This window comes from Oncorhynchus nerka, linkage group LG12, assembly GCF_034236695.1.
Source record: "Oncorhynchus nerka isolate Pitt River linkage group LG12, Oner_Uvic_2.0, whole genome shotgun sequence".
In the NCBI taxonomy this organism is placed as follows: Eukaryota; Metazoa; Chordata; class Actinopteri; order Salmoniformes; family Salmonidae; genus Oncorhynchus; species Oncorhynchus nerka.
Window position 1 is genome coordinate 41,243,856 of NC_088407.1, and position 20,799 is coordinate 41,264,654.

The following is a 20,799-nucleotide window of genomic DNA, read 5'->3' on the forward strand; positions in this document are numbered from 1 at the left end:
TGGGGCCAAGCTTCCTGCCATCCAGGAACTATATACTAGGCAGTGTCAGAGGAAGGCCCAAAAAATGGTCAAGGACTCCAGTCACCCAAGTATGGCACGGCAAGTGGTACCAGAGTGCCAAGTCTAGGTCCAAAAGGCTCCTTAACAGCTTCTACCCCCAATGCATAAGACTGCTGAACAATTAATCAAATGGCCACCCGGATTATTTACATTGACCCCCACTTTTATTATATATGCATAGTCACTTTACCGATACCTACATGTAAAAATTACCTTGACTAACCTGTACCCCCGCACATTGACTCGGTACCGGTACCCCCTGTATATATAGCCTCGTTATTGTTATTTTATTGTGTTACTTTTTATTACATTTTTTACTTTAGTTTATTTAGTTGATATTTTCTTCACTTTATTTCTTGAACTGCATTGTTGGTTAAGGGCTTGTAAGTAAGTATTTCACGGTAAGGTTTTATTCGGCGCATGTGACAAGTAACACATGTTTGTTGCACCGTTAGTCCAAATCATGTATTGTTTATTGTTGTGTTGTGTTGTGTAATGGCTTTCCTGGCATGCATCTACAATTTTTTGTGGAGTTTGCCCCACCAAGATTTACATGCTAAATCGCCACTGGGTATAATGCATATTTTCTCAAGTGTACTAAGAAGTATGTTCTGTTGTACATTGTCCTTGTTCAAATAAACTTAATCATAATATCAACAAATAATCTTCAATCCATTACATTTTCATCTCTCATAAAAATTAAGAGAATCAATAAATACATTTACTCAATTTACTAAAATGATCTTTCTCAAAAACGTTGTATATTGTCCCATACAATAATGATTATTATTATAGACTAATAAATGTTTTGTTCCCCCAAAACATTTTTGGGGATGAACTTTTTATTTTATTTTTTATATTGGCAATCTCACTGCAATTCCCCCTCGACCCTGACTTTGAATACCTATTTAAACCATAATACACTATGATGTGAATGCGCATCATTTAGCATGCCCTCCTGATGTGATGCTGAGGAGAAGAGGGGTGTACTAAAAATAAAAGGTGCTCACCGAGCACTTTCCCACTCGACCGTACTTCCTGCCGCTCTCCCCCACTGCGTAGATATAGATGTAGTTGTCGTGAGAGCCAATCGCCAGGAAATTGCCATCTAGGAATAGGGACAGGAGATGTAGGTTAGAACAGATAATGTCCCCGACATAAATAAAACGTCCGTATCACAGTCAATCTACATTGAGTGTACAAAACATTAAGAACACCTGCTCTTTCCATGACATAGACTGACCAGGTGAATCCAGGTGAAAGCTATCCTTTATTGAAGTCACTTGTTGAATCCACTTCAATCAGTGTAGATGAAAGGGAGGAGACAGGTTAAATAAGGATGTTTAAACCTTGAGACAGTTGAGACATGGATTGTGATTGTGTGCCATTCCGAGGGTGAAAGTTGCTGGCACAACATGGGCCAGCATCCCTGTGGAACGCTTCCACGCCCTGACGAATTGAAGCTGTTCTGAGGGCAAAAGGAGGTTCAACTCAATATTAGAAAAGGTGTGACTAATGTTTTGTAGACTCATTTAATATTTTACTGGATTCACCTGGTCATGGAAATAGTGTTTTATGTGTTTTACATACTCAGTTCATATGGAAGTAGTTTAGTGCCTAAAATACGTGTTAAATGTGTTAAATACAGTGCCTTGCGAAAGTATTCGGCCCCCTTGAACTTTGAAAACTTTTGCCACATTTCAGACTTCAAACATAAAGATATAAAACTGTATTTTTTTGTGAAGAATCAACAACAAGTGGGACACAATCATGAAGTGGAACGACATTTATTGGATATTTCAAAAAAATTTAACAAATCAAAAACTGAAAAATTGGGCGTGCAAAATTATTCAGCCCCTTTACTTTCAGTGCAGCAAACTCTCTCCAGAAGTTCAGTGAGGATCTCTGAATGATCCAATGTTGACCTAAATGATTAATGATGATGAATACAATCCACCTGTGTGTAATCAAGTCTCCGTATAAATGCACCTGCACTGTGATAGTCTCAGAGGTCCGTTAAAAGCGCAGAGAGCATCATGAAGAACACGGAACACACTAGGCAGGTCCGAGATACTGCTGTGAAGAAGTTTAAAGCCGGATTTGGATACAAAAAGATTTCCCAAGCTTTAAACATCCCAAGGAGCACTGTGCAAGCGATAATATTGAAATGGAAGGAGTATCAGACCACTGCAAATCTACCAAGACCTGGCCGTCCCTCTAAACTTTCAGCTCATACAAGGAGAAGACTGATCAGAGATGCAGCCAAGAGGCCCATGATCACTCTGGATGAACTGCAGAGATCTACAGCTGAGGTGGGAGACTCTGTCCATAGGACAACAATCAGTCGTATATTGCACAAATCTGGCCTTTATGGAAGAGTGGCAAGAAGAAAGTCATTTCTTAAAGATATCCATAAAAAGTGTCGTTTAAAGTTTGCCACAAGCCACCTGGGAGACACACCAAACATGTGGAAGAAGGTGCTCTGGTCAGATGAAACCAAAATTGAATTTTTGGCAACAATGCAAAACGTTATGTTTGGCGTAAAAGCAACACAGCTCATCACCCTGAACACACCATCCCCACTGTCAAACATGGCAGCATCATGGATTGGGCCTGATTTTCTTCAGCAGGGACAGGGAAGATGGTTAAAATTGATGGGAAGATGGATATAGGACCATTCTGGAAGAAAACCTGATGGAGTCTGCAAAAGACCTGAGACTGGGACGGAGATTTGTCTTCCAACAAGACAATGATCCAAAACATAAAGCAAAATCTACAATGGAATGGTTCAAAAATAAACATATCCAGGTGTTAGAATGGCCAAGTCAAAGTCCAGACCTGAATCCAATCGAGAATCTGTGGAAAGAACTGAAAACTGCTGTTCACAAATGCTCTCCATCCAACCTCACTGAGCTCGAGCTGTTTTGCAAGGAGGAATGGGAAAAAATGTCAGTCTCTCGATGTGCAAAACTGATAGAGACATACCCCAAGCGACTTACAGCTGTAATCGCAGCAAAAGGTGGCGCTACAAAGTATTAACTTAAGGGGGCTGAATAATTTTGCACGCCCAATTTTTCAGTTTTTGAAATGTTAAAAAAGTTTGAAATATCCAATAAATGTCGTTGCACTTCATGATTGTGTCCCACTTGTTGTTCATTCTTCACAAAAAAATACAGTTTTATGTGCAAGGCACTGTATGTGTAAAAAAACAAAAAATCATAATTTCCTGATCTTTCAGATATAGGAGAGACACTTCAAAACAAAATTAATTTAAATTAGTTTTTTACTGCATGAATCTGTTATTCAATGTGTTTCTATGGGCTAAAGTCAAATGAAATGTTTTAGCAAATATTTTTTGATACCTGAAGGGGTCCTAAAATTCAAAATCAAATAGCTAAATTATTGTTGGTATGAGCATCTTAAAACAATTCCATATGTTAGGTTAGTAAAACCCCCGCGGTGAAGAAATGGAGATGAGATTAACAGCGTCAAAAATGTCACAACACGTTCGTTTAATCTATCATCTGATAATGATCCTGACTAAATGACAGCGGTTTTAATTAGAAGATTTGCTACAGAGAGAGACGTAACCTATTACAATCCTTTTTATAAGTCATAATAAAGCCTCATGAATGCTTATATATATTATATATTATATATAGCAATATAAGAGCCTTAAGAACACTTACCCGGTGCAAAGCGTATAACAGCCAGCTGTTCATTCCCATCTGTGTGCACTGTGACTAGATCCTTAGAGTCAGTATCCAGCACCAGCCACCTGTATGAGGAAAGTTATCCATCCTCTCATGATTATCCACATCACATCTCTCCTGTAGTTTCACAACACCCTTTTGAGATTCATATTGTAATGAAAAGCACTATACAAACTACATGTGTTATTATTATTACTGGCAGATCTCTATGGCTTTTGTGATTTAATTGTCCTATATTCTCCTCGAGCAGTACTTTCTCACCTGCCGGTCTGCGTTCCTATAGCAACCACTGCTCCAGAGGGATGGAATCCAGCAGACTGAGCTGCGTCCTGTAAATTAAAGAAACAAAGGATGTCTAATTTCAGTACTGCATCCTTATACATTTTACCGCACCCAAATAACCAGCCTCAGTGAAGATCTATTAGAAGAGAGAGAAACTGAAGCTTTTTGAGAAATGAATAACCACAAAGGATTTAGATAGTACCCTACGCATTTCTCCACTATTATAACTAGGGCAAAAACAGAGTTTTTCTAAATCAGATCATGTGGTCAGCAAAAGCTTGTGGTAGCCTGGTCCCAGATATGTTTGTGCTGTATAGCCAACATACTTGGCATGACAGTTTATTTATTGTTATTCTTTTTTATTTAGAGGGTAGATCAGCTTTAATATTGCAGATAGACTGGCTTCCATCAAAGTAACTGTCTGCATCACTTCCAGTCCCCCAAATATTTTTTTGCAATTATATATACAATTGAAGTCGGAAGTTTACACATTAGCCGGAAAAATTTTAACTCCGTTTTTCATAATTCCCGACATTTTACTCATTGTAAAAATTCCCTGTCTTATGTCAATAAGGATCATCACTTTATTTTAAGAATGTGAAATGTCAGAATAATAGCAGAGAGAATGATTTATTTTAGCTTCTATTTCTTTCATCACATTCCCAGTGGGTCAGAAGTTTACATCCACTCAATTGGTATTTGGTAGCATTGCCTGTAAATTGTTTAACTTGGGTCAAATGTTTCTGGTAGCCTTCCACAAGCTTCCCACAATAAGTTGGGTGAATTTTGTCCCATTAACCTTGACAGAGCTGGTGTAACTGAGTCAGGTTTGTAGGCCTCCTTGCTCTCACACACATTTTCAGTTCTACCGACAAATGTTCTATAGGATTGAGGTCAGGGCTTTGTGATGGCCACTCCAATACCTTGACTTTGTTGTCCATAAGCCATTTTGCCACAACTTTGGAAGTATGCTTGGGGTCATTGTCCATTTGGAAGACCCATTTGTGACCAAGCTTTAACTTCCTGACCGATGTCTTGAGATGTTGCTTCAATATATCCACATCATTTTCCGTACTCATGATGCCATCTATTTTGTGAAGTGCACCAGTCCCTCCTGCAGCAAAGCACCTGCACAAGATGATGCTGCCACCCCCGTGCTTCATGGTTGGGATGTTGTTCTTCAGCCTTTACCTCCAAACATAATGATGGTCATTATGGTCAAACAGTTCTATTTTTGTTTCATCAGACCAGAGGACATTTCTCCAAAATTATGATTTTTGTCCCCATGTGCAGTTGCACACCATAGTCTGGCTTTTTTATGGCGGTTTGGGAGCAGTGGCTTCTTCCTTGCTTCCTTGCTGAATAGTTGCTTCTTCCTTCCTTTCAGGTTATGTCGATATAGGACTCTTTTTTACTGTGGATATGGATACTTTTGTACCTGTTTCCTCCAGCATCTTCACAAGGTCCTTTGCTGTTGTTCTGTGATTTATTTGCATTTTTTGCACCAAAGTACGTTCATCTCTAGGATTCAGAACGCGTCTCCTTCCTGAGTGGTATGACAGCTGCGTGGTCCAGTGGTGTTTATGCTTGCATACTATTGTTTGTACAGATGAACATGGTACCTTCAGCTATTTGGAAATTGCTCCCAAGGATGAACCGGACTTGTGGAGGTCTACAATTTTTTTTCTGAGTGCTTGGCTGATTTCTTTTGATTTTCCCATGATGTCAAGCAAAGAGGCACTGAGTTTGAAGGTAGGCCTTGAAATGCATCCACGGGTACACCAGCCTATCAGAAGCTTCTAAAGCCATGACATCATTTTCTGGAAATTATAAGTGAAATAATCTGTCTGAAAACAATTGTTGGAAAAATGACTTGTGTCATGCACAAAGTAGATGTCCTAACCGACTTGCCAAAACTATAGTTTGTTAACAAGAAATTTGTGGAGTCGTTGAAAAGCGAGACAGTTTGACAGTTTATGCAAAGGATTGGTACCTATAACCTGGATTTCCATTGCATTACATTTTTGTGAAACAATTATTATTTTTGCAAACACTTATTGTGATTCATACTATATTCTTGCTAACATCCCTACCCCCTAGCAATAGATGTGGGACACACGCACGCACGCACACACGCAAGCACAAACACACACACACACACACACACACACACACACACACACACACACACACACACACACACACACACACACACACACACACACACACAATCCCTATCCCCCACAATTAATCATAAGCTCAGATGCTCGATGGTTGAAAGGACTTGATTTACGATTGCATATACAGTGACAGTTGTTGGCTGTACAGCACAAACATATCAGGGAACAAGCTGAGCTTGTGGCCCTTTTACTCATACATTTCATGTTAACTGAGTAAATTGTGTGAGGCTCAGAGTTGTCCCCAGGGAGCACTGCCTGCCTGTCTACCTCCATATTCTTGGTCCAGACAGGCTGGTGCGAGGAGGCGTCCCACAGGCTGACATGCTTGTCGTGGCCACAGGTGAGGAAGTGGGGTTTCCAAGGGTGCACGGCCAACCCCCACAGCTCATCGGTGTGACCCTGGAAGAGTTAGGGAGCATAGTTAGCATCGTTGGCAATCAGTTGCTAGAAAGAGTACTTGCTTAATGTAGTCCCATTCTGTACTTTCCTCTAACTGTGTCCATCTGTTTCCATTAGCATTGATACATGCACCAAACACGCTAGCCAGGAGATGCTGGACATTACTAAATAACCAGCTAATGGGTTTAAAGAATGTCTGAATGAACTGAAAACACCCTAGGTCTGCATGAACTAAAATGTCAGATAATTATACCAGCAGCCTTTGATTTTACCCACTTGTGTGATGGGGGTAAATTCGCCATATAAACTGCCTTGTAGAACATAGTTCCTGGTGGTCCCAATAAGCACACTCTCCCTTTTGCCCTCGGCAACAGTGCGGACGGGGCCAAATAACTCAGGAACCTGGGAAAGGTGGGAAAATAAATATTATTGTGGTAAGCTTCCTCCCACCGTAAAGGTGAGGGTTGTTTTCTTTATTTTATCCCATGTTTGATTTTTACAGATGGCTGGGTGGGGTTTACGGAGAAGAGAAATTGTAAAAGAGAACATTGTTTTCCTTGTACAAATCATTGGTACTACTGTTTACATAAATACTTACTGTGTATATGCATAAACCAAAACCCCCATATTTCTGAGAAAGCTAGCATCATCTTTTGCCAGGGTTTATGCCAGGCAGTATGCAGAATCAGTCTTCTTTGGAAGCACTTATACTCTAGATGCATTAATAAAAAGTGTACTATAGAAATGGCCAAAATCATGGGACTACTTTTTTGGGTGTATGTACACGATTCCGTATGTGTCTCACCTCAACCGATTGGATCTGCTGGTAGCTCCCATCCCAAGAGAGGAGTTTCCGATCTTTTCCCCCTGACACCAGTGTGCTGTTCCTCAACATACACAGTGCAAAGATGCTCCCCTCGTGTGCACCCTGAATGGCGTGGCTAATTCGATTAGTGCCTGTAAAACAGAGAGAAAGACAAAACACCATTGGAGAAGGCAGAAGATAGCTAGCTGTTTGTTCTATAACACATGGTCAGGAGCGGTTCACTCACAAGACAGGCCTTGTTGTTCTATCCTAGGCATGACCATATTCTGACCCCAGCCACCTGACAACTCTCTCATAATAAAGAGTCTTTTGATGAGCAAAAAAGGGGAAAAACAATGGGCCAGTAACTGAAAGGTCGCTAGTTTGAAGGACCAAGCCAACTAGCTGAAAAATCTGTCTATGTGCCCTTTTTAAAAATATATTTTTTAATTCTGTCAATGTTCCCCCTTGAGCAAGGCACTTAACACCAATTGCTCCTGTAAGTCTATTTGGATAAGAGTGTCTGCTAAATGACTAAAATGTAAATGTAATAAACACAACTGGACAGGGACCTGCATTCTTAGAAAAGGAACCTAAAAAAGGGTTATTTGGCTGTCCCCATAGGATAACCCTTTGAAGAAGCCTTTTTGGTTCCAGGTAGAACCCTTTTGAGTTTGATGGTTCATTCTATCGAATGACAGTTTTACCTTTTCCCCACACCAGTATATTTCCACTTGAGTCTCCAGTTATGGTGTCTCCATTTTCTGAAAAAGTCACACACAAGACAAACTTGGGCTTCTCTTGTTTCTGCAAGGAACATAAATATGGCTTTATTTACTTGGGGGGCAGAGATAAAACAGAGTTGTATTGTCAGAAAACAGACAGAGACAGACGTGCAAGCTTCAATAACACTACAGAGAAACTAACTACTGAAAACCTGAAAATATGACATACTCTAACATTGGGTGAAGAACTAAAGAGCAAAAGCAACACAGCCTCTACATTGAATTTAGATAAAACTTTCTGCAAAATGACATAAATTATATTGATTTTGGCAAATTATATATTTCAAAATTATTGAAATTTTTGAAATTGAAATTGAAATTGAAATTATTGAAATTATTGAATTACAAAATTATATTTCCTCTAAAACTCAGATAATCAAGCAAGTGAACATGAGGCAGTATAAATGAGAAATCTCATGTCATACCTCAAACAAGCCTTGCTTCTTGGTAAGGGTACCCCTCTCCAGTGTCCAGAAGTAGAGGTGTGACTTCCCACTCGTGACTATAATGTTGGTGTCAGTGGGGTGGAAGTCGGCAGCGAACACTGCCTCGTTGGAACACTGTAATGGGACAGAAAAAATTATCGTTACACTTGTCAAATGTTTATGAGGATCAATAGAGCAACTCCAAAGCCAGGTAAGCTTTCCTGAGACCTGAAGACTTGTGTTGAACCCCGAGCTAATGCCTAGGCTTCAGTTTAGAGGGCTAACAAAGTCTTGATGCGCACAGGTTCAAACCCCAGTCGGACACATAGACACTCACCTTGACATCAGCTAGTCTTTCCTCTCTCTGCCAGTCCCACACAGAGAGCACATGGTCATTGGAGTCGTCTACTACACACAGCGTGTTGCCTCCATTCTGCACAGACCAACAGAGATGGATCAGCCCTGTCCTCAGTTATTTAGCAAAGCTTTTCTGACCAGTAAAGGCAAACTCAAAATCTGGTTCACATATGAGATATGATATGTATTCAGTTTTTTTTGCCAAGGTCCATTGCTTACCGACTTGGAGAAGGCAAGACAAACCAGGGCGCGGTCAAAGAAACCTGTCCCCAGAATGTGGAGGGTGTTGAGGCTCACAGAGTCCCAAACCCGCACATGAGGAGCCAACTGCTGTCAGTACACACACACACGTACACACACACATTATTTCTTATTATTAAATAAGTGAACTGTTCATAGGTTCAAAGTTATTTGAGGGTGAGAGGTCACTTACTTTGCCTTCAGGAGAGGTGCCTGCCACCTGTCCTGTTGCTATGGTGATTTTATCAGGATGGACAGCCAGACTATAGAACACAAACAGAGGAACAGAGAGACGGCAAACACTTTGAACATCTGAAGGTCGATTTGAACAATGATGAAAAACCACAGAGACCTCAAAGCATATCAAAGAGAAGTGTTTTGTGTAGTCTGAAACTATGAGTTGCTAATATATCAAATCAAATAACATTTATTTATATAGCCCTTCGTACATCAGCTGATACCTCAAAGTGCTGTACAGAGACCCAGCCTACAACCCCAAACAGCAAGCAATGCAGGTGTTGAAGCACGTATCATATATATCATAGATGTTGTTCTAGTCTGTCAGACTGAAGCTTATGGGATTCAGTTACAGTAGTCATGTGTGATTGATTCTTACTAATGTTGTCTATCAGACTATCAGCTTCCGATAGAAGGGCACAACAGAAGGGCACTATGCCTTACAGAAATAAGTGAAAGTCAAGATTATCTGTACGACAGTGAAAAAGCAGCTAACATTTTTCTATGCCCAGGCTTGACTCAACTCTAATTATTCATAATGAGCATGACCCCAGGGCGACCCCTCGAGTTTCAGCTTATTATATTATGGACCACCCTTTTCTGTCTGAGATAATTACCTGGCCAACGCTATCACTGAGGACAAAGCAGCTGCAGACCAGCCACCTGTTTACCCTAGCCTGCCTTATGGTGAAGGGGTTATTCCATGGGACTGTACGAGAATACTGATTAAAGCAGTGGTGTCACGGTAGCTCTGTCTGTACTGAAATAGGGAGGATTTTATATCAAAGGTAGTGTGACACAGTTGTGCAACAAGGTAGGTTGCAAAGCCCTTCCAACTTTGGATGCCAGAAACATACTGTAGATAAAAAAACAATTAATTGCTTAATAAATTACTCGACTGTACTGTTGGTCTGAGAATACATGGATGATGGTGAAAATGATTTATACTGTAGCTAGGTGAAATAGGGCAGTGTTTGATGAGTACTGTCACGACTTCCGCCAAAGTCAAAGACATCGGCGATGTCATCTACAAAATAGCTTCCAACACTCTACTCAGCAAACTGGATGAAGTTTATCACAGTGCCATCCGTTTGGTCACTAAAGCACCTTATACCACCCACCACTGCGACCTGTATGCTCTAGTTGGCTGGCCCTCGCTACATATTCGTCGCCAGACCCACTGGCTCCAGGTCATCTACAAGTCCATGCTAGGTAAAGCTCCGTCTTATCTCAGTTCACTGGTCACGATGGCAACACCCACCCGTAGCACGCGCTCCAGCAGGTGTATCTCTCTGATCATCCCTAAAGCCAACACCTCATTTGGCCGCCTTTCGTTCCAGTTCTCTGCTGCCTGTGACTGGAACGAATTGCAAAAATCGCTGAAGTTGGAGACTTTTATCTCCCTCACCAACTTCAAACATCTGCTATCTGAGCAGCTAACCGATCGCTGCAGCTGTACATAGTCAATCGGTAAATAGCCCACCCATTTTTACCTACCTCATCCCCATACTGTTTTATTCATTTACTTTTCTGCTCTTTTGCACACCAATATCTCTACCTGTACATGACCATCTGATCATTTACCACTCCAGTGTTAATCTGCAAAATTGTAATTATTCACCTACCTCCTCATGCCTTTTGCACACAATGTATACAGACTCTCTTTTTTTTCTACTGTGTTATCGACTTGTTAATTGTTTACTCCATGTGTAACTCTGTGTTGTCTGTTCACACTGCTATGCTTTATCTTGGCCAGGTCGCAGTTGTAAATGAGAACTTGTTCTCAACTAGCCTACCTGGTTAAATAAAGGTGAAATAAAAATAAATAAATAAAAAAAGTCGGTCCATCTCCTTGTTCGGGCGGCGTTCGGCAGTCGACGTCACCGGCTTTCTTGCCACCGCAGATCCACTTTTCATTTTCCATTTGTTCTGCCTTTGTCTTATCACACCTGGCTTCACTTAATCAATTACTTGTTTATTATTTAACCCCTTGTTCTACATGTTGTATTTGTGAGTGATTGTTTGTTGTATTGAGGTCCGCATTGTGTGGCCGTGTATATTACGTGTTATGTTTGAATTCTTGAGTAAAGTATTTTATTACTCATATCTGCTGTCCTGCACCTGAATCATCTCACCAGATACACACAGACGCCTTTACAAGTACAGTGTACATATTAGGACAGCATCACACGTACAGCTCAGGTCAAAATTCTTTCACAGACAAAGGTTGTACAGTACAGGAGAAATAAAGTGTTGTCACATTCTGTTTCTTCTCACCACTTGATGTCATCAGTGTGCCCGGTGTAGTGTCTCTGGAGCTGCTCGTCCACGTTGTACAGCACCACAACAGATGCAATGAAGTAGACCGTCTCTCCCGTGGGTAGCAGGTACAGGTTAGAGCGACAGTCACGTCCCCTGTACCCATAACTGGGCATCTTGGTCAAGATCCACATAACTTCAATAGGACATCAACTTTAGCCTACATATTAACTTCTTAAGGTATAGGGGGCAGCATTTTCACTTTTGGATAAATAGCGTGCCCAATTTCAACTTCCTGCTTCTCATACCAAGAATATAAGATATGCATATTATTAATAGAAAATACTGAAGTTTCTAAAACTGTTTGAATCATGTCTGTGAGTATAACAGAACTTATGTAGCAGGCAAACCCCGAGGACTAACCATTCAGAATTTTTTTCTCTGTCTGTTCAGTGAGGTCTCATTGGGAAACTGTATTTCTTACGCACTTGTTTTCAGTTCCTACAGCTTCCACTGGATGTCACCAGTCTTTGGAATTTGGTTGAGGTTATTCCTTTGTGCAATGATTAAGTACGGCCATCTAGGAACTGGGTAACACTGTTGAGAGTTGCGCAAGACTTGAAAAGTAGCGTTGGTTTGTTGTCTTCCTGTATTGAACACAGATAGACCCGTCTTCAATTTGAACGATTAATAACGTTTAAAAATACCTAAAGTTGTATTACAAAAGTAGTTTGAAATGTTTTGGCAAAGTTTACAGGTAACTTTTGAAATATTTTGTAGTGACGTTGCGCAAACTGAAACTGAAAAGGACCAATTGTCATGTTTATGGGACATATTGGAGTGCCAATAAAAGAAGCACGTCCAAGGTAAGGCATGATTTATACAGACATCATTCAAACAGTTTTAGAAACTTCAGAGTGTTTTCTATCCAATACTAATAATAATATGCATATATTAGCATCTGGGACAGAGTAGGAGGCAGTTCACTCTGGGCACGCTATTCATCCAAAAGTGAAAATGCCAAAAAGGTTAACAGAAAGCCGGTGTTGAGAGGCTTGCACTGGAGTAAAATGATCACATTTTTGGATTCTAGTCAAGATTCTAGCAGCCGTATTTAGCACTAACTGAAATTTATTTAGTGCTTTTTTCAGGTAGCCAGTAGTCTAACCTAGAAGTGACAAAAGCATTGATTAGTTTTTCTGGATAATTTTTGGACAAAAAGTTTCTGATTTTTTCAAAGATGGAAGAAAGCTGCCCTTGAAATATACTTGATATGTTCGTCAAAAGAGAGATCAGGGTCCAGAGTAATGCCAAAGTCCTTCACAGTTTTATTTGAGACGACTGTACAACTAGGAGGTCTGTATCACTTTGTGCCAGGCTTTTTTCGCTATACTTGACTATAGTGGGTTGAGTCACTTACGTGCGGTGTAGAAGATCACTGTGGGCTATCAGCCTTGTCTCAGGGTAATAAGTTGGTGATCTGATGATATTTCTCTAGTGGGGTGGGGGCTGTAGTGGGTGGGGTTATATCCTGCTTGATTGGCACTGTCTGTGGGTATCGTCGGATGGGGCCACAGTGTCTCCCCCCGGTCTCAGCCTCCAGAATCTATGCTGCAATAGTCTATGTGCCGGAGGGCTAGGGTCAGTCTGTCCTATCTGGTTTAATTCTCCTGTCTTATCTGTGGCCTGTGTGAACTTAAATATGCACCCTCTAATTCTCCCATCTCTCTCTCTCCCTCTCTCCCCTCCCGGAGGACCGGAGCCCTAGGACCATTCCTCAGCAGTACCTGTCTATCCCCGTCCCCAGTCCACCTGGTCGTGTTGCTGATCCAGTTTCTGTTGTTTTGCCCGTGGCTATGAAACCCTGACCTGTTTACTGGACGTGCTACCTTGTCGTGCTGCTGCTCCAGTTTAAACTTTTCTGCCTGCGGCTATGGAACCCTGGCCTGTTCACTAGATGTGCTACCTTGTGCCGGACTTGCTGTTTTGGACCCTCTCTCTCTCTCTCTCTTCCCCCCTCTCTATCTCTCTCTCCCTCTTTTCCGCACCCGCTGAAACTTGTTGCACCCTCTACAACTACTGTGATTATTATTTTACCCTGCTGGTCATCTTTGAACGTTTGAACATCTTGACGAAAGATTTGGTCTTAATGGCCATGTACTCTTATAATCTCCACCCGGCACAGCCAGAAGAGATTTGGCCACCCATAGCCTGGCCACCCATAGCCTGGTTTCTCGCTAGGTTTCTTCCTAGCCACCGTGCTTCTACATCGGCATTGCTTGCTGTTTAGGGTTTTAGGCTGCGTTTCTGTATAAGCACCTGGGGACATCTGCTTATGTAAGAAGGGCTTTATAAATACATTTGATTGATTAAATTTTATTGATTAGGGAAAAAGATTTATTGGAACATCCAGATGTGACTTTCACACCTGTGCAATAGAATACAATAAGAATATAACTTTGGCAAATGTGTAACCTCACAATACATAGGGGGATACATCTTGCGAGTCACAATACATCTCTGTCCTGAAAGCATGGACTTTCAAGACTATTGTTATAAACATAACTCAAATGTTGTAATGCCACGTAACAAACAGTTTCTTATCTATTGAAATATACACCTAACTGTATGAAAAGTACTGAACCTACAACAGTGAAAAAAGGATACACCCAGTCCAGTTTGAGCTTTATGTTTGGCAGGTCCGATTTGGCTTCCAGGCAGTAGGTCTCCACAAGGTCTTTGGGCATGTACATGGTGATGGGTCGTCCCTTCAAATACATTTTCACATACCCTTCCTCTAAAAAAAGCAACAGACATTTTCAGTGGACAATTTGTCATGACTCATTGGTAACAAGGAAGGAGTGTTTGTGATGGTGAGAACAGTGTATGAGAGGAGTGAAAATGAAAGTGTGGTTCCGAGACTAATGCTTGAGAGGAAGATGCAAAGAGAAAGAAAGTATCAACAGTTATGTTTATGAGATGTTGATGTACAACACATTTTTTGTTGCAAAGGAGTGAATTCATTTAGTAAGGAAAAGTATAGATTAGCAAACACAGAGATGGATGGGCTTTTGATTCCCTTTTATTAGTAATTTTAAATACATTCAGACAATAACAATGAATGGTGCAAAATGAAAAGCAGGCAGTTTGCATTGTTATGTAGCATTATAGCATTTGTTTAATGTACAGTACAACACACAAGTAAACAAGAGAAAACAACGCAAGCAAAAACATAGGCTTATGGTGCCACAGCAGGGGAATGAAAAACAAAATCTGAACAAACCAACCAGAGGACACACAAATAAGAGTCAAATCCTTGTCAATGTGTGACCAAAAACCACAAGAAATATGAAAAAACACACAACAAATAAACTGAAATATGACAGTCATGAGAGGAATGTTTTTGAAGTCCATTTTTACATCCACAGTTACCACAGAACCTCTTTCAACCTAATTCCAAACGCTGGTATAGGCCTAGCTTAGTAACAGATTTGGAAGTACTGGCTGGGGGACTTGATGGGGCTCCTGTAGCTTGGCTTGTCTAAGGGGGAGTAGGGCGTGTAGGACGACTGGCTGACTGACTTTCTCAGGGGGAGCGCAAACGTCGGGGTCTTCCTGACTCCATTGGACCTGACAGACTTGTCAGATGCGCTCTTGGAGTCAGGCGCAGTGGGGGGAGCGGAGAAGAGGCCAGATACGGCTGCTGCGGTGGATTTGGGCGCCTCAGCAGTTCCGGTCCTTTTTGACAGATGGGCCAGATATATCTGCACGGTTACTAGGTAGGTGAGGTGGTAGAATTGGAGAGGGGCCAGAAGGAATGGGTAGGAGGGGTTGGTAGAATATATCCAAGTTAGATGTGATCGACAACTGGCTGCTATGCTACAATGGACGACCACAAAACACGGGACTGGTACAAGACAAGTTTCAGTATCTACTGGGTAACAACCGCAGGTGGGCTAAATTACTGGGGCTCTCACTCGTTAAGTCAAGTTTGAGACTTTTACAAAAAGAGTGCATCAGTAGCTCAACATATAACTATTGTCTATGATAAATCTGACATAATGAAGTGACTCTTTTGGTATACTTTTGCTGGCATCAAGGTGAATTACATGAATTATTTAAATATGTTCACTTCACTTGACCCAGCATTTACCATGGACCTGCCATTTCTTTTCTTTACATTTTTTTATTTTCCACTGTGAAAGATGACAGCCTGGCTAAAGGACCATGAGTTTCACAACACTCTGCTTCCAAACATGTCTCTTTCTCAAATCATCTTTCTTTAGCCAAGCTTATGGAAATGACCCGCAAGCTGTGTATCAAAAACCCATACTGAAAGCCATGCAAGAGATGGCTAAAGATTTCAAAAGCAAAGACTTCGGCTGGTAATGCAAACAGCCCTTTTGAAGATACATTATACAAGCACAATAAAATTGGCTCGTTGTGCTCTGAATAGGGTCTCCTAGAAGATCAGTGTGCACTGCAGGAAATATTTGGTGGGGTTTCTATGGTGACAAGGACAAAAGAGCGCTGCATGACTGTGAGCAAACACATCTAGAAAGTGGCAATTCCACAATACGTTTGACAGCTAGTGTAACAGCAGCACTGCAATCAACCACACACAGTTCAAACTCTCAGTGTGTTAGAGAGTGTTTATTAGTCCACTGTTGGCTGACATATTGGGAAGGGCTACTATCACACTCACTGTCAACCCAACCCTACCCCTACCATTGGGCAGCTCTCTGTGAATTGGGCCTATGAATCACTAAGGCAAAAGCAAGAGTCAGTAGCCTTTATTATACATTCTCGCATGAGAAAAGAACAATAGCTGGTAGTCTAACTCTAATAGCAGCAGATATGTGCAATGTAATATCTGGCCGACTATGCCACATTGCATGGTGAGATTTTAGCTACCAGACAATATCCTTGGGCGCAATTCCCATGATGGTCTGTCGGGAAAAACCCCTCCATGCCACATATGGCTAATTTATGTGTATTTTAACGCTTTCTTCTAAGGCCTTAGGAGAACACAATGTCCAGAGAGCTGCTAAGGTAAGGGGGCTTGAGGACCAAAGCCTACCTTTGCAGTGTGTCACTCGTCGCATCCCTTGTGATTTCACAGAGAAGGGGACAGAAGGACCAGGTGAGGTTTTGCATTGGTTCCTGACCTGGACTTACTCATCATTGTAATTTTTTCCATTTAATTTTTTGTGTCACCTCCGTTTTATGCCAGCACCGTGTCTCAGTCTCTTCTTGGCAACACTTAGCCTATTGTGCTTAAGGTCTTTTCTGTATCTATCTATTTATGTATCGATCTAGCTATCTATCTGATCTACCAGTCTGAACAGGAGCAGCTAATGATTTCCCATAGGCTAAGCATGTACTGTTTGTGTCCCTTGTTTGTTTCTTTAAGGATTATTGGAAGATTAGCTTATGATGGGCTATAGAGAGATTCTAAAAAACAGTAAACAATTTCACATATTCTTTGTGAGTACTATTTAGGTATCATCTCAATTGCTGTTATGTCGAATCAGTTATTTACATTGACTGAATGACTTCTCTTTAGGGTTGAACGTTCATGACACTACAATGGGACTATGCTGGTTTGATCAGGTTATTATAGGACAATAATTCATTTAAATCTTCAACAAGACTACATTAATCGTGGTTCCAGTACATTTTCTCTGCTTATCAGCATTCAAGCCAAAGTAACCCCGAGCCAAAGTAAGGTTCAGAGGGGTGATGATCTATCAGGGAGAATTAAACCAGGTAAATCAGCCTAATGGGTTACAGCAGTCTAATTTGCCCAGCGATCAATACCATTCTGGAGACGCTTCTTTCTCATCACAATTAATCTTATCTCATGGTGTTTATTGTTACTACTGCAGTATACACACTCATACAGTAAAATAAATAAATAGCACATGTGCATGACTCCTGTTATGGAAAGGAAAAAGGAAATCATAGATGACAATGGAGGTTGAAATACTTCATAAGAACTTATGGGAGGATGGAAGTGGTTATGGAGGGATGATTATTGGTTGAAGGATGAACATTTTCAATACGTTACAAGACAAATGTCACCACTATACATCACAGCACATCACGGAACATCCTTGAGTGGTACTCCGTGAGCTGGGAATTGACCAAGTGGGCAAAAGTGGTTTAAATGATTTCATTACCACATCATTATAACCAAAAATGATGCGACAAAGACATCATTGTAACCAGTTTTGCCTGCTGGGACACAGGCCCTGGCTTTAGCCTGGCTTTAACCTGTAACATACCTTGTATTTATTTTACACGTCTGACAAACAATGCTGACAAAGTGTATGAATCCAACCATTTAACCGAACAATGGCTCAAATGGTCAGTTGATAACATCTATCATATCTATCATATGTCTGTAGATCATGCAAAACAAAAGCAAGGACATTTTCAAGGGTTATGTGACGGTATGTCTCTCAAAAGCTTTAAATCTCTAATTTACAGGGAGCAACTGAGTGCATGGCATCACTGATATAGTTGACTCTTACCTGCATTGAAAACGGGCTCCTTAAGTTTGCTGCGGAGTGAGTAAAAAAGAAATGTGTCAACACTGAACCAGGCATTGCGCCAGATAGGTTTAATCAAGTGCAGATAAAGTATTTGAAAGAAAACAAACACTACTTAATCCCAGGGTCATGTGCAGTAGGGTGAATCATTATGGAACTGACTATAACCTGTAGGTTTCCAATAAGAACGGCTTGTTTTCGTTTTCTGTTTTAAAACATTTTGCTACAGTGTGCCCTATTGTTATTAGGCTGGCTGTACCTTTCGCTGGCTCTCTTGCCGCTGGAGTTGCTCCCGGTAGAGCCGGTGCGGGTGCGGTTGCTCTTGGAGTCGCCGCTGTCTTTACGAGTCAGTGTACCCATCGTTTCGTTGGAGTTGGTTCTCCTCACAGTGCTGGAGGAATAGATGGTCAAATGGATGATAAATCTACCTAATGGTGTATTTTGAATAAATAAAGGTGCTTAAAAGAAATTGTCTAAGGAATTCTGATTATTTACTTGTAATCTCATGAAATAAATACCCAAGATTTATCTCTCTGTGGGAGAGATAGTAAAATGGATGATGCAATTACCTAATGGTGAAAGAAAGAAGCATAGCCTTAACTGTCCGGGGAATAGTGTTAAACTAGGCTGTTATTTAGCTGTATCCCCTCAGAGATTCTTCAGTTGCAAATCCTTATAATGAATATAATCTATCACCGGTACTATCAAAGACTTCAAACTTGATTTTGAGTGTAAGGGTAACATCAAGCAAAGATCATACCAGCAACCTATCAATAACACTATCTACTACAAGTCCTCATATGACACTGTAAGTACAGAATATCATAGTACAGAAGGCCCTATACTAGGAAACCAGATTACTGATCCGTGACAGAGAGAGAATTTTCCCTCTCTCTCCCCTGTGACTCATTCATGGCCACATTTATGATGGTATTAGAGATGGTTGAAACATGTTAAAAAGTGGGCCATTAAAAATGCCTTCACAAAAGAACGGCCCAATCAGCAGTTCATTGGCTGGAATGTCTACCGGTTCTAATCCAGCCTGCTAGACCAAAGTCCATTCAATCCTCCCGTTTGTGGCTGATGTTATCCCCCTGAAACAGGGTTTGGGATGTGTGTCTTTGTGTGTGTGTGTGTGTGTGTGTGTGTGTGTGTGTGTGTGTGTGTGTGTGTGTGTGTGTGTGTGTGTGTGTGTGTGTGTGTGTGTGTGTGTGTGTGTGTGTGTGTGTGTTTGTGTGTGTGTGCGTGTGTGTGTTTGTGAGGGGACCTTTGTTAGTTGATGTATGCTAGGCAGCAGGCATACCTAGATCAGGAATGGAGTTAATTAGGCCATGGGGGATTTATTGAAACCTTTGGTCTCTTTGCCAACTTTGGTTGGCATGGGAGCAGCACCTTCTGTAGTTGATCTGATTCCCACCACACACACACAGAGAAAGAGAGAGAGAAAAGACAGAGAGAGAGAAAGAGAGAGATATCCATTCATTTAATTTAAGTTTCAAGTTTCAGGTCTTCCAAGCTCTAAACCCAACAATGCATTAGTCAATATTTAACCAGGATAGTCCACTCAGTAACTACAACAATTGCCACTGTTTTCCAGGGAGAGAGATATTTTTGTGATGAATGTTGTTATTCATTGTTCATAGAAATTATCTGTTAATTCAATGATTCACGGATCTATGAGGGATGGGTAACATTGAGGTAACATTATGAGCTTTGAGGATGGTGATGGTGTCACAGTTTGGCCACCCTCTCACCTGTAAGGAGAAGTGATGTAGATAAGTCTGGTGGGTATGCCAGACAGACTGGAGAGACTGGACAGACAGGGGGCATGCATGGCCGAGAAGGGAAACAGGGAAACAGGGAAGTGGAAAAGGAGACAGTGAATGGTGGTAAGACAAAAAAGACTGGTGATTTACAGTATCACGCTCTGTGATTTTTTTTAAAGAGAATTGATGTGTAGATACAGTAGTTGACTATAACATCTGCATCCATTTGAATCAAGTTCAGTATTGTGGCTAGTGGATACACACTGCCAATACCAGTTTGTTCAAAGAGGATGTCTCAAGTCTGGTTTTGGACCAAATTGTCAGTTTGATAGATATTACCTTTACAGAACAGAGCTGTGGTTAAGACTGCAAAAGTGCCATATAAATGAGATAGAGATCAACTGGCGTGAATGGCGGTATGGTGAAAATGGTGTTGTGATGAATAGGAATACATACCGTATGTCTATTATCAAATATGAGTATATGCGTGTGTCTACCTGTATGAAGGGATCTCTTGTGGAAACATCGGCACACAGCACAAATACAAATAATCCAATGTAAACAATTCTGCTTCCTGCAGACTTCCTTCCTTCTCATCCTAAAATAACACAGAGTTAGGAAGTATGGGTGGGTGAGCTATCCTTTGTGCAAAGACTTAAAAGTTCAGAAGTCAAGATCTGAAGGAGGCCGAATCAATTTGGCCTCTATGAGCACACGACCAGGGATTCATTGTTATC

General features: G+C 41.0%; 1 protein-coding gene across 7 annotated transcripts in view; it reads right to left on the reverse strand.

The window, feature by feature from the left end:
- Positions 1 to 20,799, reverse strand: part of LOC115138238 (echinoderm microtubule-associated protein-like 1) — an 88,070-nt gene that overhangs the window by 22,183 nt on the left and 45,088 nt on the right. For 2 of the 7 annotated variants that reach the window (XM_029674898.2, XM_065025602.1), the window contains 17 exons: positions 20,051 to 20,107; positions 18,556 to 18,687; positions 18,279 to 18,307; positions 16,823 to 16,849; positions 14,410 to 14,539; positions 11,761 to 11,910; positions 9,440 to 9,509; positions 9,226 to 9,336; positions 8,987 to 9,082; positions 8,650 to 8,784; positions 8,147 to 8,246; positions 7,440 to 7,591; positions 6,911 to 7,036; positions 6,503 to 6,634; positions 4,035 to 4,102; positions 3,750 to 3,838; positions 1,071 to 1,168 (listed from right to left, as the gene is read on the reverse strand). In XM_029674898.2, coding sequence (XP_029530758.2) covers positions 1,071 to 1,168; positions 3,750 to 3,838; positions 4,035 to 4,102; positions 6,503 to 6,634; positions 6,911 to 7,036; positions 7,440 to 7,591; positions 8,147 to 8,246; positions 8,650 to 8,784; positions 8,987 to 9,082; positions 9,226 to 9,336; positions 9,440 to 9,509; positions 11,761 to 11,910; positions 14,410 to 14,539; positions 16,823 to 16,849; positions 18,279 to 18,307; positions 18,556 to 18,687; positions 20,051 to 20,107 — 1,702 coding nt within the window. Of the gene's footprint in view, positions 1 to 1,070; positions 1,169 to 3,749; positions 3,839 to 4,034; positions 4,103 to 6,502; positions 6,635 to 6,910; positions 7,037 to 7,439; positions 7,592 to 8,146; positions 8,247 to 8,649; positions 8,785 to 8,986; positions 9,083 to 9,225; positions 9,337 to 9,439; positions 9,510 to 11,760; positions 11,911 to 14,409; positions 14,540 to 16,822; positions 16,850 to 18,278; positions 18,308 to 18,555; positions 18,688 to 19,599; positions 19,703 to 20,050; positions 20,140 to 20,799 lie in introns of those variants that run through there. The other 5 variants (XM_029674900.2, XM_065025603.1, XM_029674902.2 and 2 more) reach the window with 4 other exon arrangements.